This window comes from Furipterus horrens, unplaced genomic scaffold (assembly GCF_987537825.1).
Source record: "Furipterus horrens unplaced genomic scaffold, mFurHor1.1.pri manual_scaffold_1, whole genome shotgun sequence".
NCBI lineage: Eukaryota > Metazoa > Chordata > Mammalia > Chiroptera > Furipteridae > Furipterus > Furipterus horrens.
The window spans coordinates 150,567,906-150,585,262 of NW_028327171.1; the positions used below are offsets into that span (position 1 = coordinate 150,567,906).

General features: G+C 34.0%; 1 protein-coding gene across 2 annotated transcripts in view; it reads left to right on the top strand.

Annotated features, from left to right (window-relative positions):
* GALNT13 (polypeptide N-acetylgalactosaminyltransferase 13) overlaps positions 1–17,357 on the top strand; it is a 514,019-nt gene that overhangs the window by 59,957 nt on the left and 436,705 nt on the right. For both annotated transcript variants that reach the window (XM_090267489.1, XM_090267494.1), the window contains exon 3: positions 10,434–10,679. In XM_090267489.1, coding sequence (XP_090123615.1) covers positions 10,538–10,679 — 142 coding nt within the window. In that variant the 5' untranslated portion in view covers positions 10,434–10,537. The remainder of the gene's footprint in view (positions 1–10,433; positions 10,680–17,357) is intronic.

The following is a 17,357-nucleotide window of genomic DNA, read 5'->3' on the forward strand; positions in this document are numbered from 1 at the left end:
ATGCACAACTCTGTACTACAAGTCATTGCATTCTACAGTTTAAGGGTGCGAATTGTATTCTACATGAATTACATCTTAATATAGCAGAGTTTTTTTTAAAAGAAGTTAAGGCAGTATGTCAAGGTGGTAATGGTGGCTTGATCTATAGTGGTAGCAGTGGAATTGTTAGGAAGTAGATCAAATCTGAATGTAGAGCCTACAGAATTTGCTGCAAGATCAAACAAGGGATGTGAAATAAAAGAGCTGCCAGAAAAGAGTATAAGGCTCTGTGGCCAAGCTATGTCAAATGCTGCTTAGGAGTTATGCAAGGTAAAGCATGAAAACTGACCATTGGATTTGGCGGTGACTGTATCAAGTAAGGTTTCCAGATAGTGGCAGTGGCTAAAGCTCATTGTATTTAAGAGAGAATTAGAGGATAAGGATATGGGAAGTGTACAAGTGGTTATACATAATTATTTACTTAAGTTTTGCAATAAGGGTGAGCAGAGAGCTGGAGGGATAGCTAACGAGGAATATGGGGTTTAATTATTTTAAGATGACTATTCATATAGCATTTTATGTTGATACCAATGACTTATTAGAAAAGAAAAACTGACGCAGAAGAGATAAGTATATCAGTGAAATCAATGAATATATGAGAACACAGGGTTTTGCATTCCTAAAAGGACAACTCATCTGTTGTAACACTTGGAATTGTATATTTAGGAGTCACAGTAATAGAAGCAATCAAGTTGATACATTCAACATAGCCATATGCAAAATTCTCGTCTGATTGTTCATGTTTTCTCTGCTAAATGGAGATGAACAAATGAACCCTAGAGCAAATTAAGTCTAAAACTTTGGCAGAGGCAAAAATAGCAAAACTGGCCCTGACTGGTGTGGCTCAGTGGATTGAGCACCAGCCTGCAAACAGAAAAGTCAACAGTTCAATTCCTGGTGAGGGCACATGCCTGGGTTGTATGCCAGGTCCCCAGTTGAGGGTGTGTGAGGCATTTCTCTCACACATTGATGTTTCTCTCTTCCTCCTTCCCGTCCCCTCTTTCTAAAAATAAATAAATAAAATTCAAGAAATTTAAAAAATGGCAAACCTGAAGCTGCCATACTTTGGGCACACCACGAATCATGAAAAGTCAGGATTATTTGGATAAAGTAGTAATGCTGGGAAAAATAAGAGGCAAAGAGGAAGAGCAAATGAGATGGACTGACTCCATAAGGGAGTTAAATGGTAATGGGAAAAATACAATAAAAATTATGTAAAAAGAAGTCATAGGCATGAGTCTCCAGGAGCTCAGCAGGCTGTTAAGATCAGGACATTGTGGACGTCACTCACTCAAACGGGCGCTGGGAGTGGGAGCCAACTCCTCTGCACATTACTCTCAAGTGTAGAAGTGAGGGGTGAGCTGAGAGTGAAAGACATGAAGATGGCAGTCAGAGGATGACAAATGAGATGCTGTAGTTTTCTTCAGCAGTATTGCAGATTGATGTAAAGCACTTGTAGTGAGTACATAGATTTCAAATGAGAATAGTCAGAATGGGGGTTTCTTTCCAACTGTGTTCATCTGTTGGATGTAAGAATGGAGTAGAGGAAAATTGGATTAACCAGTATATTTGTATTTCAGACTGGGTTGGTCAATGACAGAAATTTATTTTTTCAGGGATTTTTAGAAGCCTAAAATCAATGTGTCAGCAGAATTGATTTGATCCCGAGGACTCTTTCTCTGTGATGTATAGGTGGTTGCTTCTCTGTTATAACATAATCTTTCCTCTCTGTATGTCTGTGATCTAATTACCTCTTATTATGAGGAGGGACACCAGTCATATTGAATTGAGACCCATCCATATGACCTCATTTTACCTTAATTGCCTCTTTAAAGACCTTTCTTTAAATACAGTTACATTCTAAAATACTAGGGGTTAAGACTTCACATCTGTTTTTTTAAGAGGTCACAATTTAGCCCATGACTACTAGTACTGGAGTTTTAAAACTTAATATATTGGAGTGAGAGTGGACATATGTAAGAGATGTAAAATTCTGTTCTCAAGTAGTTTTCTGTTTAGAGGGGCAAACAAACAAATATAAAGACTAATTAACTTTTCAGTATATTGGATGGGTAATAGTTACAAAGAAAAAAAATAAAGTGAGTTAAGGAAATACAGAATGTGTTGTCATATAAGTCAAGCAATCCATGATTTGACATTTGAGCAGGATATAAGTGATAGCTGAAGGAAAGAAGAACAGAGAGCCATGACCACATTAGTGAACAGAGAACACAGAATATGTACATTTCCTGAGGCAAGATAATGATTGGTCTCTGTAAGGAACAGCCAGGAGACCAAAGTCACTGCCATGGATAACAATGGTAGATGAGGTCAGAAAGGTATTGAGTAGAAGAAGCCCTCTTCTTTGATGCAGTTGTGCCTGTAATTTCTATAGTTAATCAAAAATTGATGAAATCAGGAAATCATGTGATTGGTACATGAATATTATTGTTTTACCTTAAAAAATAGGGTATAATTTACACAGCATTAAATTGCACAGATTATAAGTGTACAGTTCAGTGAGTTTTGTCAATGTTTGTATCCTGTATAATTACATCAGAAGCTACATCTATTAAATATACTTTTGATTATTAAATATATATATATATATTTTAATGCTCAAAATATTAATATTAGATCTATATGATTTAATATTAAACATATGAGGTCTGGCCCGAAAAAGTCCACCTATTGTTACTATAATGAGAATGGTTTGTGTAACATCAATGTAAACTGGCAACCAAAGAGAATGGACTGGAATGCACATGCGTGAACAATGACGACTTCACTGTACTAGTCAGTGGGGTGGTAGACAGAATTGAATAAGTATGTGTACAGTGTGGCCATCGCATTCAAAATGACTGAGTGAGTAGAGTCATAAATCTGCATCAAATTTTTCATTAAGCATGAGCATTCCTTCATGGAAACTATTGGGATGATTCAGAAGGCTGCAGCTATGGGCAACTGGTGATTGACACCTTTATCATGACAATATGCCCATCAAGCATCATGTCTCATGCAGTTTTTTTTGTGAAACATCAAATCACGCAGGTGGCTCAGCGCCCCTACAGCCCAGATTTGACACCCTGTGACTTCTGGCTTTTCCTAGAACTTAAGTCACCTTTGAAAGGGAAGACATTTCAAACTGTCGATGGAATTCAGGAAAATACAAAGGGGCAGCTGATGGTGATTGGGAGAACTGTGTGAGGTCGCAAGGTGCCTACTCTGAAGGGGACTGAGGTGTCATTATCCTATGTACAATGTTTCTTGTATCTTGTATCTTTTTCAATAAATGTCTCTATTTTTCATAGTACATGGCTGGATATGTACTTGTACTTCTGGACAGTCCTTGCACTAAGAATTTCACATATGTTTGTGATGCTCATTGTTTTTCTGGCCCACTAAATCCACAAGTACTGAACATACACTGTTTCTAGAAGGATTGATGAGGAGAATCCTCATTCTTTTTCTTGTTCATTTGATGATATTCATGATGATAACAATATTACTATTACTAGGTGCTATATAGGTGCTATATAGTGAGCCCCTTCTATGTGTCAGACAGTTATCAGACCTTTATCTGTATTAATTAGTTCAATACTATCATAGTCTTATGAAGTGGCTACTATTTTTTATATTTTGTGAATAGGGAAAGAGAGGCATGGATCACTTAGATAACTGAAATGAAGCCATATAATTAAAAAGTGTTGGAACCCAGATTCAACTCATGGCACTGTAACTCTGAAATATTTATTTATAGATCTTAAGCAAGGTTGTTATATAGCGAGTATTAAAATTTTCCTTAGTTTAAATGCAAGTCAGTATGTATATAATTTTGCTTCCATTCCACCATTTTTTCATGTGAGGCATTTATTTCACATGATCTTTTTCTGTTTCTGTGCCTCACTGTATCTTTTATTGTGGTGTGGTTTTTACAGTGGACCCTTTGTTTCAGACTGAGAATATATTTTTCTAATTCACCTTCATTTTAGATTTTCCTTCATACAGGATCAGTCTTCCTGTCAATATAACCCGTAGCTAATTCAGGATATTTATTCAGTGCTTACTCACTAGGTTTATTTGTCTATAAAGCAAACTCTGCAAGATTGTCCAGTCACCAGTTCACAGAAGCTCCTGCATAGCTATTTAAAAGATTTCAACTGTGTTAGGTGACTGAAACTTCTGGGGCACTACCAGCAGTCTTACACTCGCTTCCAGGATTCTTTGGCAGTCCCAGTACAGCCTCACAAAATAGACTGAATACATTTACACCTATTATGTAATTTTCTACAAAAGAAAATCTATGACTGCAGATAAAAATAACTTTAACAGCAACTTAACTAGACTCCCTGGGTAAAGGATAACTTCCTAATTAAAAACAAAAACAAAAGTCTTTCTTCTTATTTTAATAACATAGTTACCAAACTTCTAAACATTATCCAGTTTTTATTATTTTATATTTGAAATCCATTTTGATAAAGATAGGAAAAATGATGTCTATTTTCAGACAAAAATTTTGTAACATCTCATAGACTATCTGGCTGATAGTATATATTTTTAAATAATTTATTTATTTATTTGTTTATTTATTTATTTTGAGAGAGAGGGGAAAGGAGAAAGAAAAGGAGAGAAATATCACTGTGTGGTTGCCTCTCACTTGCGCCCCCAACTGGGGACCCTGACATGCAACCTAATCATGTGCCCTGACTGGGAATCAAACCAGTGACACTTGGCTTGCAGGACAATGCTCAACCCACTGAGCCACAGCAGCCAGGGCCTGGCAGATACTATTTAGTGGGCAGGAAGAAAAAGAAAGGCAGTCTGACTAGCAAAATGGTACTTGATAGTTTTTTAACTCTTGAAGTTTTTCTACTTAGAAAGATATTTTTAAAGAGGGAGATAACTGTGCTAAGAAGAATTTGAAGCAATTAGAAAAGGGGTTGTATTTTGGCTAGAAGAGACAGTAGTTTATGCAAAGTTGGTCATGCTCCTCTTGGGCTTGGCAAGCCAGGGATACTGCAAAACTTGGACTTGGTTTGAGAGATAGAACAGTGTTTGCAAATAAATAGGGACTTACTGAAATAAAAACATAATACAGATGCTGATTTTCTTAAATAAACCTGGGCCTCCAACTGTGCTTATGTTGGTGAGTGTTACTGTGTGTATTGTGCCATCCTTCTGCTACACCAGTTTTGTTCTCATGCTAAGAGTATTAGAACATAGTAGACAAGATTACTATTTTACAAGTGCCAGTAGATAAGACCCTAGTGAATGATAACATTTAGTGTATTTTCAATGTACAGGTAGAATTAAAAGCTTAAAATATATAAGAAAAGACTTTAATAAATACACAAATATTTAAACAGCAACCTACTTTTATTCCTTAAAATACTAAAGTTACACTTCTCTTGGTGTTCATGTATTGAGGTATAGATTTAGCAGGCTATGAAGTTAGAATAATTTGAATAATTATTGAAGTGGTAATAATATGTGATTTTCACATTTTATTATAGCTAAAGTTAAAATTAAATTCTCAAAGAGCTTCAACTGTTAGGCTTTCAGGATATGATTTATCTTGGATACTTTAATATTTAATATTAAGTGATTTCAGATTTTTAAAATTATAATAATATTGTTCATACTTTCTTTTTAAAATGTCCTCCTTCTTAATTCTGCTTAAGTCACAATATTTTGCAAAATTGGTAGGATAGAAAATAGATTATAATTAAAGAAAATGAAGAACAGAGATGTAAAATGCCTATCTGAAGTAATCTTTTCACTTAAAAAAAAAACTGTTATGGTACTGCCCTTAATATACATAGGGATTTAATTATTATTACAATAGATTTTCATATTTTGAGAAAATCCAAGTTTTAAATAACAAATTATTGAACTCATAAAAGAAGGTTTTAAAACATTTTGGCATGACTTCATCAACAATAAATTTCAAGGAATAAGAAAAAGAAATGAGTATGAACTTTCATATTAAGAGTCTTAAGGGACCTACCAACCAACCATAATATATTTAACAGCAGCCTGATTCACACAAACCAAAGGTTAAAACATAAATTATGAAACAATTGGAGATATTTAAAAACCAAGTGGATCTTGATCGACATTAAGAAATTACTGTTTGACTGATTTGACTTTCAGTGATGGCCTGACAATTCAATTATACATGCCATGTATTATAGAAATGTACACTTGAAACTTATATGATTTTATTAACTAATATTACTCTAATAAATTTAGTTAAAAAAGAAAAAAGTAATAAAATAAACAAGTGAAATCTAAAAAGAACTTACTACTTGATTTTTCATTAGATGTGGCTTTGTATTTTGGTTTATTCTTAAGTCTGTATCTTTCAGAGTTTTACACAAAATATTAACAGATGATATGATGTAGTATCTGTGATTTTCTTCAAAATGATCTTGGATGTGTATAGGGAATGAATAATTGGTATGGAATAAAACACGATTGGTCATGTGTTGATAGGTTATGAAGGTAGGTGTATGATGTATGTGTTTATGATACTATTCTCTTTAGTTTTGTATACGTTTAAAATTTTCTTTGATGAAAAGATTTGTTTTTTTAAGTCATATTGGTCAAACTATACAAGAAATGCTGAAAATACTGTTTTTGACCTTTAAAAAAAAGGGGGCACAAAATAAAGTGCTGCCATACTTTGTTTCCTAAATGCTTTAATAGATGAGTTTTATTTAAATATTTTTACTATATATATTACTGAGTTCCTAGTTGGCTAAGTCAATATATTAAATGGTAGAATCATGATCTTGCCAAGATTTTAAAACTTTGTTGATTTAATGGATTATATGTCCTTCATTGATATAGTATTTAGTTTGACAAGTTATAGAACTCCAATAACATAATCAAAATGTTAGTTTTTTTTGTATGTATAAATTTCTTCTGTGTACCTACCTTGTTGATGATTTTGAATGTGAATTTCTAATAACAGAATGCCATAATGTCAAATGTTGATTTTATCAAAAATACTGCTTTTGACTGGTTCAAGGAAAAATGCTTCCCAAAGTGCAGAAACAGCAGCACAATCTGTTATATCTGCAATGAGGAAAAATTGGCAAGGATTATAAAAGTTGCTTAAGAAAGAACTTCACAAGGATATGAAGCGCAAAAGAAATGCCACATGAAGTGGAATGTAGGGCAGGCAAATTCCTGAGGAGCACACAGAGAAAAAGCAGCAGCTTGTAGGAGTTGGGTCAAAAAAGCTCACTGAGAAACAAGATGCTATTCATATCTTCAATTTCACTGTTAATTCCCATATCTACCAAACTTATTTTCTTTTTGTCAGTTTTTTTCCATTCAGAAATGAAGGAGGTTTTATTTCAAAATTCCCTGTAGAACTATGTTCAGCAGTTTAAGATTCACTGTAGTCAACTCTTGATATTTTCTCAACTGAAGGGTAGGTAATGAGATCATAATGTTATTTAGACACATTTTTGGATAAATGTATGCCAATCAGGGCATTTGGCAATATTTTTATTCTTTCTAGTATATAAGCTATCTCTACAAATCCCCCTATGTTCAAAATGCACTGGTCCCCATTCTGGGATCCACTCCCAGTTGTTCTTATACCAACAGTGGTGTGGTGTTCAACCTGGTTGTGTGTTTGTTCGTTTGTTTTTGTTTTTGTGAAAAAATTTTCTACTACCACTTTAGGTTTAATTTTCTTTACCAAAGGTTCTGAATTATTTTCTATTGAACACTGCTTAAGTGGCAAAGGACTATTTGCCAAACAGACTTCATCTTGTCCTTCATGCTCATCTCTTTTCCCATAGAGATGAAATGGATTTTCAGAGGACTGACAGGCTGGAGAGGATCCACAGAGAAGGCCTGCAAACAGAGGTCATCTGTATGGCCAGTTTCCTTGTTCTTGACCTGACTGGTTCCCATAGAAGAAGGGGGCTGACTAACAGAAGGGCTGGAAGGAAAGCTTGTACACCCTATAGATGTGCTGATTTAGAAATATTCTTAGCTGTGATTCCTTCAGTGAAAATCCAGAGGAAACACAATAGCTGTTTGTTATTTAGGTTGGGGTCAAATCACTTTTACAATATATTTGAGGGCAGTGTTGGGGGATGGAGGTGAGCAGCCAGGTGTTGGGCCTGTGAAGCTGTTTCTACGGTGACTAGTTCCTAGAGCAGTAGTTGCTACCTCAAAGGCACAATTGGTTCTTAGGGAAGGAGATCTTGCAACTTCTAAGGAGCAGGTTTCTTTGTAGCTGCTGTGTTCGTGAGATCACATAGAAAGTTCTAATTTCCTGAAGGATACATATTTGGAAAAACAGATGGTACAATTTCCATTGTAATTTCTCTTCTTTGTGTTGGACTCAGTTTTACATTTCAAAAGTTCAAAATGATTCCCAATAAGCTAAAATCAAGTGTTGGCAGGGCTGATTCCTTCAAGAGGTCCTAGAGAAGAATCATTTTCTGTTTATCAGCCAACTCCATCCCCCTTTGTTGGTTAATGACTGTATCACTTCAACCTCTGCTTCCATCATTACATATCCTTCTCTGTAAAGTCACTTTATGACTTAGCCAGGAATGGTGCTGCTTATGTCTTTATTATTGATCTTTATAATATAGGATTTTTTTCTTTTATACACTTTTCCATAGAACATTTTTTTTCCTACAATAAATTATTTTACAAAAATACAAAAACAAAAACAAAAAAAAACAACTTAAAAACAAACAAATGAAAAAACCCCAGAAAATTTGATAGCTTGAATTGTTTCACATTCATATTTAGTAAAGTACACACAAAAAAGATGAAATATATATAGAGAAATCTTTCTCTTGTAATCAGATTTAGAAGCTGAGTTCCAATGGTTAGTTATAATTTTTACAGAACAATGAAATAAGTAATTAGAATGGCATTTTTTCAAGAAAAATAACAAGCAAAAAAACCCAAAATGCCACATATTTCTTAAATTTGCAGTTGGTTTCTTTTTTAAAAAAAAAATTCTGAATAAATGTAAATTTTATGTAAATATCGAAAGTAGACCCTTTGGTATAATAATTTTTTTTAAATTGTCACTTTATGTAAATTTTGAATTTTTTACCAGTCTGGATAGGTTGTAACAGACAACAGCATTTGTGGTATTTTATTATACAAAGTCAGCTGCCATTAATTTAAAGAGCTTCTGCCTCAGTGAATTGCACGTCGATGCTTTAATTTTGAGACAAATGTTTATAAAATATTCTGAGGGTCTTTGTACTTAATAGCTCTTCTCCTTGAATATCTGTGAAAACTGTGTTACTTATTCACATCAATAAGTGTATACTTCAGTTGATATTTTTTAAAATGTAGGAAATTATATAATATATTTGATTATATCTATAACTCGCTATCACCTCTTTATGTATCTGTATACTATATAGATGGAATTAACCAGGTCCTTATTGTCCTATGTTGTGTAAATAGAACAAATATGTATATTGTATTAATCCAATACTGTTTTTGAATATCTCTCAATAATTGTGTACATTTTTTTGTTATTCCTTTTAGAATTCATACCCTGGTTATCCTAAGTCACTCTACCCTAATATGTTGTTTCTCCAGTAATAATATTTTTTGAATGTATGCTGTTTATTCTAACATAAACATCTGCTGTAGATCAACTTTCTGTGCAGACCAGATGGAGTTTTAAGGCTTAATAACTGATGACTTGTTTCATGTGACTGCCCTTTTTGCAAATTTGAGAATGTTTTTGTTCTATATGTTAATAATGTTGTCTTCTGCAAGATGGTTTACAAGCATTATTGTACTTCTACCTCATAGCAAATCTTTAGATTTGGCATTGTTTTTTTCATTTTATAAAGGAAACAAAATTTCAAAAGGCTACCACAAATATGAAGTAAATAGACTCAAGCCTATCTGTGTATCAAGGCCAATTGTTAGCCATTATGATATATTGATTTCTACTTCAGCTTTATTGGCTCCTTGAAAGAGCTGAAGAAGGGTAAAATCAGAACTGCACTATTGGACAACTTGGTGCTCTACAGAATGTTATGATAGGAAGCTAAGGAGGAGGCAATACAACTTGAATAAACTGGATAGTTGCTAAGGGCCCAGAAAGAGTAGTAGCACATCTAGAATTAACTGTTCAAAATTTAGCCACTCAGCTTGCTTATAACTTTTATTTGTTTGGCCTTTTAATTCTGATTTTGAAGGCCAAGTGCTGATATATATATGGGAACATTAAGTAAGTCATATATTTCACGTTATATCTCCTTTATGCAAAACAAACTGTATGGTAATACAATTTTCTTTTCTCTTTTTTTCTTTCTTTTCTTTTCTTCCTTTCTCTTTCTCTCTTTCTCTCTCTCTCTCTCTCTCTCTCTCTTTTAATACAGTGGGATGTATTTTGCTTTTATCCTGGAGTTCACCCCTGTGGCTTGGATTTATCACAGTAGCATCAGTCTTCAGTCTATTTGTTAACTAGCAATCAAGGAAAGACATGAGGAGGTTTGTTTACTGCAAGGTGGTTCTAGCCACTTCGCTGATGTGGGTTCTGGTTGATGTCTTCTTACTCCTGTACTTCAGTGAATGTAACAAATGTGACGACAAGAAGGAGAGATCCTTGCTACCTGCGCTCAGGGGTAAGTGCTTATAAAGCAAATATTACTTTTATAGAGATGAGAGAATGGTGGTGACTCATAACAAAACATGGAACTTCAAGAGTTGGGGTTGTTTAAGCTTATTAAGTTAGAAGAACATTTCGGCAGAACTGTTAATATGCATTTAATGTGGTAAAGTTATTCTACTTTTCTTGGCCTCAGTATCTTGTTGGAAGAAATGAGAAGAGTGAACTAACCTCTTAAGGTACATTTCAATTCTAATAATTCCTACACTCTGTTGAATGCATGGGAAGAATAATTCAATGAACATTCAAACTGGACAAAATTTAAGTATAGGCTTCCAGAAGCAAAACCCTTAGAGCTGAGCATGTAACATAAAGAAGAAAACCTACTAAAGTGAGATGGTGGGGATTGTTGCAAGATGGAACTGCACTTGACACTCCTAAAGAATTCAAAATGTTATCAAACAAATAAACACTTTTTTAAACAAAACACATATTGGTGGCCAATCTGATTGTTGCACTACATTAAAGGCAAAAGATAATTTCAAGTATATCAGACAGTCACTTTAACTTAATATTTACCTCTTTTGGAACCAGTTTCAATAACTAGCAAAGAGTGAATTCCAAAGAAACATAATGATGTATGTAAATGAGGATTTATTAAGTGAAGTCATAATTTTCTGCAATTCATGTCCTGAAATTATTTCAAATAATTTTCTCTATGCTTTTTGCTGACTTCTAGATCTACAAAGATATTTTTGAAATATTCCTGGTAAATGAGTGCTTCTAAAGTATTTAAGGGTACTTGAAATTAGTTTTATTCTCATTGAATTAAGCATTTTTCCCTTGAAATCTAGATTATATTAATTCTGTGCTTAGCAAAAGCTTTCTTCATAAATATGACAAAAGATAAACTTTGAGTCCTATTTGAAATGTTTGTACCTTTATGAAGAGTGAATATAAATTACTGACTTGAGATGGTCTTTTATTTAATAAACATAATCTGTTTTAAGGATTACAGATATTTTTAAAATTATTTATTAATAAAAATATGCTAATAAATAGAATCTCATTGATACTATTTAGTTGTATGAGATTTAGGAAAGACAGAAGAGCATTTCCAAAAATTAATTTTTGTTAAAAAAGTATTTAGGACATTGTGAGTTTGCTTTAGATTGCAATAATGCTCTTGCTCAACTGGAGAAATTCTGGTTATCTTCCTCTTTTCAAAATGAATCTAACTTTCTCACTGTAATTTTTGACTACTTCAAAGGTTGAGATAAAAAGTACTTTGGTAGTGACTGAGCTTAGGCCTATTTAAGTGGTTTAGATGCATCTTTTGTTCCTTTATACCAGAGCTATTCAAAGAGGAGACCATTATGAATCTATCAGTTTTTGATAAATGCACATAGGGATTGATTTGCTGGTCTTTGGTTAAAATCCCAGAATAAATCAGCCTTCTCTGCTTCTTTGTTAGAATCAGTTGAGCTGCTGCTTGGCTGAAAGTGGAAATGTGTTTTTGATGGATTACATCAGTTGGGAGTGATCACTTTGTCATTTTTTAAATGGAGACAGCTAGATTGGTTACAAAAATGTTATAATCTGATTCAGCAAAATTATGACATTTTTTTCTACAAGTATCAAAAAAGTACAGTTTTGCTGATTTAAGTTTTTAATGTTCAATCTTAAATCTTAAAAGGTGAAATGTAATGTTGGAAGACAAAAACAGTAATTTGTCCTTGTACTTAAATTGTAAAATTAAGCTATATTCTCTTAATTTTTAAGGCTTGTTTAGCTGTACATTATGTTTATCTTGAATAAGTGTAAAATAGACTTTAGGGGTTTAATTATACTTTCTATTTTTACTTATTATTTCAGAATGTTACTTTATTTGGGAATTTGTGCCATGTATTTGTAATTTATTTTATTTACAGGCTGAAGTTGCTGTGCAAAGTTTATTTAACTGAAATTTTTATGTCTAAATATGCTAAAATGGGCCTTTAAAAAAGTTAATCTTTTGGGACCTAAGTATCTCTATTATTAAAACAAACAGTTTGGGCAAAGTGATTTCTAAGGTCCCTTGTAAATTCTAAATTTTAAACAATTTTTAACTACTCAATATTAGCATATACTCTGATTTACTTTTCAAGAAGCATTTATGCATCACATCATCAATTATTTAAGTGCCTGTGATGTCAATATGTTGTATATGTTAAACTTACACAATGGTATGCATCAATTATATCTTAATAAAGAAAAACATAGCTCAGTAATGGGCAAAGGAAAAACAAATCCTCAGCAAAAGCATAATAAGGTCTTCTGGGTTTACAGGTGATGTAACATGATCACCACCAGGTTAAAAGCCCAGGCTTTGTTAAGTAACCTGGTTCTTACCTCCTCACCACTGAATTGGTTATGTGACTTTTGACAAATCCCTTAACGAATCTTAGTGTTCTTACTAAAATGAAAACCTTAGTGGCAGTAAATCCTGCTTCACTGAGTTGCCTTGAGAATTAAATGAGATAATGTGCAGAAGTCCCTCAGTGGAGTATTCACTCATGGGAACTTTTTTTTTTTTTTTTTTTAAATCAGTAGCTGCTAAATATTGAGATGGTGAATGAAAGGTCTGAATGAGGAGGCTGCACCAGGCTTTGCTGTCCAGGGTGAATGGGTACACAGCAGGGGACAAGAGGAGCAGTTATTCTGGATGAGGCCCCAAAGGAGAAAGTAACTCTTTTAAAAATCATTTGTTAAGTGCCTACTATGTGGTGAAACATAAAGATATAAGAGAAGTGAGGTCCCTACTAGTCTTGGAGCTTATAGTCAATAACAAAGTAAACACTTCTCTCTCTCTCTCTCTCTCTCTCTCTCTCTCTCTCTCTCTCTCATAGTCAATAACAAAGTAAACACTTCTCTCTCTCTCTTTCTCTCTCTTTCACTGTAATTTAGAAATGACAAGCATAAAGGGTATAATGTGTATTAGGATGAGGAAGATGGATGCTCTGAGTAGAGGAAAATACATTTAGGGTATTAGATAAAATTTCACAGAGGCTGTGGCATTTAAGCAGAGGCCTAAAACATTAAAGTAGGAAATATTAATTTATGAAATGATAAAGATTGGCAAATACCCAGGATATTTCTTGAGGAGAAAAATATAGTCTTATAAAATTAGAGTGATTAAGACTGCAGTATTGGTACAGAGGGACATAAAAGGTAGAAAAATTGCCCAGTGGAGCAATATAGAGGCCCTGGACGTAGACTCACTCACCTATGTTTGGAATATTCAGTATGTGACAGAGGAAGCACTGAACATCAGTACGGGAAATGTTCAATAAATGGAGCTGAAAATAACATGGTAATCCATGTGGAAAACAGATGAAATTGGATGTCTATTTCATGTCATAAACCAGGATAAACTTTGGATGTATTAATGTCAAAACAAAACGAAAATTGAGAAAGTTGGTTTATCCAAATATAAAGTAGAGTAGAAAGAGAAGTTACAAATTGTAGATGTTCAAAGCACTTACATGTGAGAGGTTATTGTCAAATATATATATATATATATAAAGAATATCTACTATTAATAAGATAAGCCAACATAGCCAGATAGGAAAATAAATGGACCACAGACATGAATAGATACTTCTTAAGAAAGGGAACACATATAGCAAAAAAACTTATGAAGAAATATTGAACATCAGTTTTGATCAGGGAAAGACAGACCAAGGCTACAATTACATATTTATATCTATTCAGTTGACAAAAATTAAAAAGGCTGATAATACCAATTATTAGAAATGACTCATCTCCACATTTTATAGTAACTTCAGATAGCAGTTTGACATTATCTTTCAAATCAGAACATTTGTGTATGAACCATTATTCATAGTCATATACTCAAGAAAATGTCTTCCACATATACACATATTTCACAGAAATACTGTTCATAAAAATAAAAGCTGAAAATAACCCATACACCTATCAATGGAAAAGCTCATGAATGAACAGTGATATATCAATATAAGGGATTAGTATGTAGTAGTCAAAATGAATGAACTGCCGTTACTTGTACCAATATGAAAGAATCTTGATGATACAATAGTAAGTTAAGTATAAAATTTATGTCCCTGAAAGATGATATGTAGCATGATACAGTTTGAAAAGCTAAAATCAACTAAAATTTGCAAATATACATTTTATGGATATATTCAGATGAAACAAGATTTATATAAAGCAAGCGAGGCTAGTTATGAATATAGGATTCAGTTGGCCCTTTGTGTGGGGAGAAACAGGGGTGTGGGATTGGGTTGAACATTTTAGCTGAATGTGGGTCATTACTGGGGTTCTAGATGTGTTTTGGATGTGGATTAGATGTGTTTATTACATCATATAGATGACTAAATGAATGAATAAGAGCCACTGAATGGCTTTAAAAATGGGAAGCCATTGAACAGGTTTAAAAGACAGAACAGATATGATCACATTTGTGTTATGGAAGGATCACTATGAATTTAACGAGGAGAATGGATTGGAGGAGAGCCAGTCTCTTCAGGAGGCTGAGCAGGAAGCTGTGGCAGCATGCCATGAGTCCTGTTCAGGAAGTGATGCCTGCTTAGCGCAGAGCAGTGGCAGTGAGGTAGGAACGCAGTGAGTAAAATGAAGGGTGTTTGAAATGTGGCAACAAGAGAACTGAATGCTTGACTGACTCTGATGTTTGTAGGAGATGAAAGTGTCAAGGACAAATCTTGAGTTTCTTAGGGCATTGTTTAATTCAATTTCTTGAAAGAAGAGAATATAGGAGGAGATGACTTGAGGGTGGACATTGAGTTTCCTTTTGACATGCTGGTCTGAGACACCTGTTAAGCATTTGAATGGAATTGTTGCATAGGAAGTTGGCTACATTATTAAACTCTAACTATCAAACTTAAAAAAAAATGATCACTTTTATGGACTTTTCTTTCTAAAATGGATTGTATTCTTCTTTATTAAATGGAGTATATGGAATATAACTGAATCTTTGTACTGAGTCAGCATTATCATTTTATACACAATTATTGAATGATCCTTATTTTAAAGACTTTATGGGAGCACATAGACTTGTTGCAATCTTAGAGACTCATGACTCCTTTTCTGTTCCTATTTTTTAAGGAGTTCTTTTTGCTAACATAAGTACTAGTTAGAGAAGCATGTTAACTCTTTTATGCCACTCTGGGACTATGCAGAACTAAAATGCACTAGAGGATATTTCTAACCCCTAACTGGTGTGGAATACTAAGTGGCATTACTCCTAGATTGGAAGAGTCGAAATAGGTATTTAAAAAGACCAGTTCTGCTACAGTGCACCTACAAGCACTGGGGAAATTTGAGGTTGTTTAGCAGGTTTGCATGATTACTGCAATATCAAGTCCTGCTCCTGACTCTCTCACTAAGGGCCTATGTCCTCAGGTAAGTTAATTAACATTTCTGGGCCTCAGTTTCCATGTGAAAAATGTGATGAATATGAATCTTGGTTTTTAAAAAAATGTGTGCCAGTCTCAATATGAAGGATTATATGTTTATAGCTATTAAAAAAATAAAACTATGGACAGTGAACTATTTAAGTTAAATGCCAACTTTTGGTTCATCCATAGATAATGTGTAATCTCGTATGAGCATTGATGATATGGATGTGACATGATGGGAAAGGGGTCTGTTTAAAAAACTGTGGAAGGGCTTCTCATTGTCACAGGGTACAGAGGGATATAAAGTCATCATATTTAAGAAGGGAAGGAACCTACCTTTCTCTATATGATCCTGAATCTTAAACATATTATACATACTTAAGAAATAAAATTTTCATTCCAAAAAGGGACAAATAATAAATTGCTGCTTATCTGTAAACAAAGATAAGTACATTTGCCAATACTATTAACAATGACTATGTTATTAACTATTCTAATAAGTTAAAAATGTTAACTCAGTTAATCCCTCCCCTGTTCAAAAATTCTGTGAAGTAAGCATTCATCTTCTTCCTCTTTTACATATGAGGAAACTGAGGCAGTGTGAGTTTGGGAAAACAATTTTGTGTTTCTTCTTTACTCATACACAAAAATTCTTCCAAGTCCAGGCATGTGGGTTTTTTTTCCCACCCCAGGGAATTCTCTTAGACATCAGGTGGGATTCCACAAATTATCGGCTCAGTCTCTGAAGATTGCCTTCACTTCAGTCACCAGTTGCCAGTACCAGGTTGTCACCTCTGCTTCTGACCAACCACTTATAGATTGTGGTTTCCATGCCCTGCTCTTTGGGCTTGGTAATTTGCTAGGATATCTCCCAGAACTCATGGAAACACTTATTTATGATTACCAGTTTATTATAAAAAGTGTAGTAAGAATATGCATGGATAGCCAGATAAAACAATACATAGGTTGAGGTCCAGACGGGTCCGAGGTGCAGCAGCTGCTGGCCCCGTGGAGATGGGGGTGCCACCCTCTTACATACATCAACCCACAAGCTCTCTGAACCCTGCACTTCGGGAATTTTTATGGGGCTTCAACACAGATATGATCAATCTTCAATGCCTCTACCCTTTTGGAGCTTGAAGGGTGAGGCTGAAATTTCAAAGGTTCTAATCATGGCTTGCTCTTTCTGGTGACCAACCTCAGGATCCCACAAAGAGTTTCCTCATTCTAACAAAAGACACTCCTGTCACCCAGGA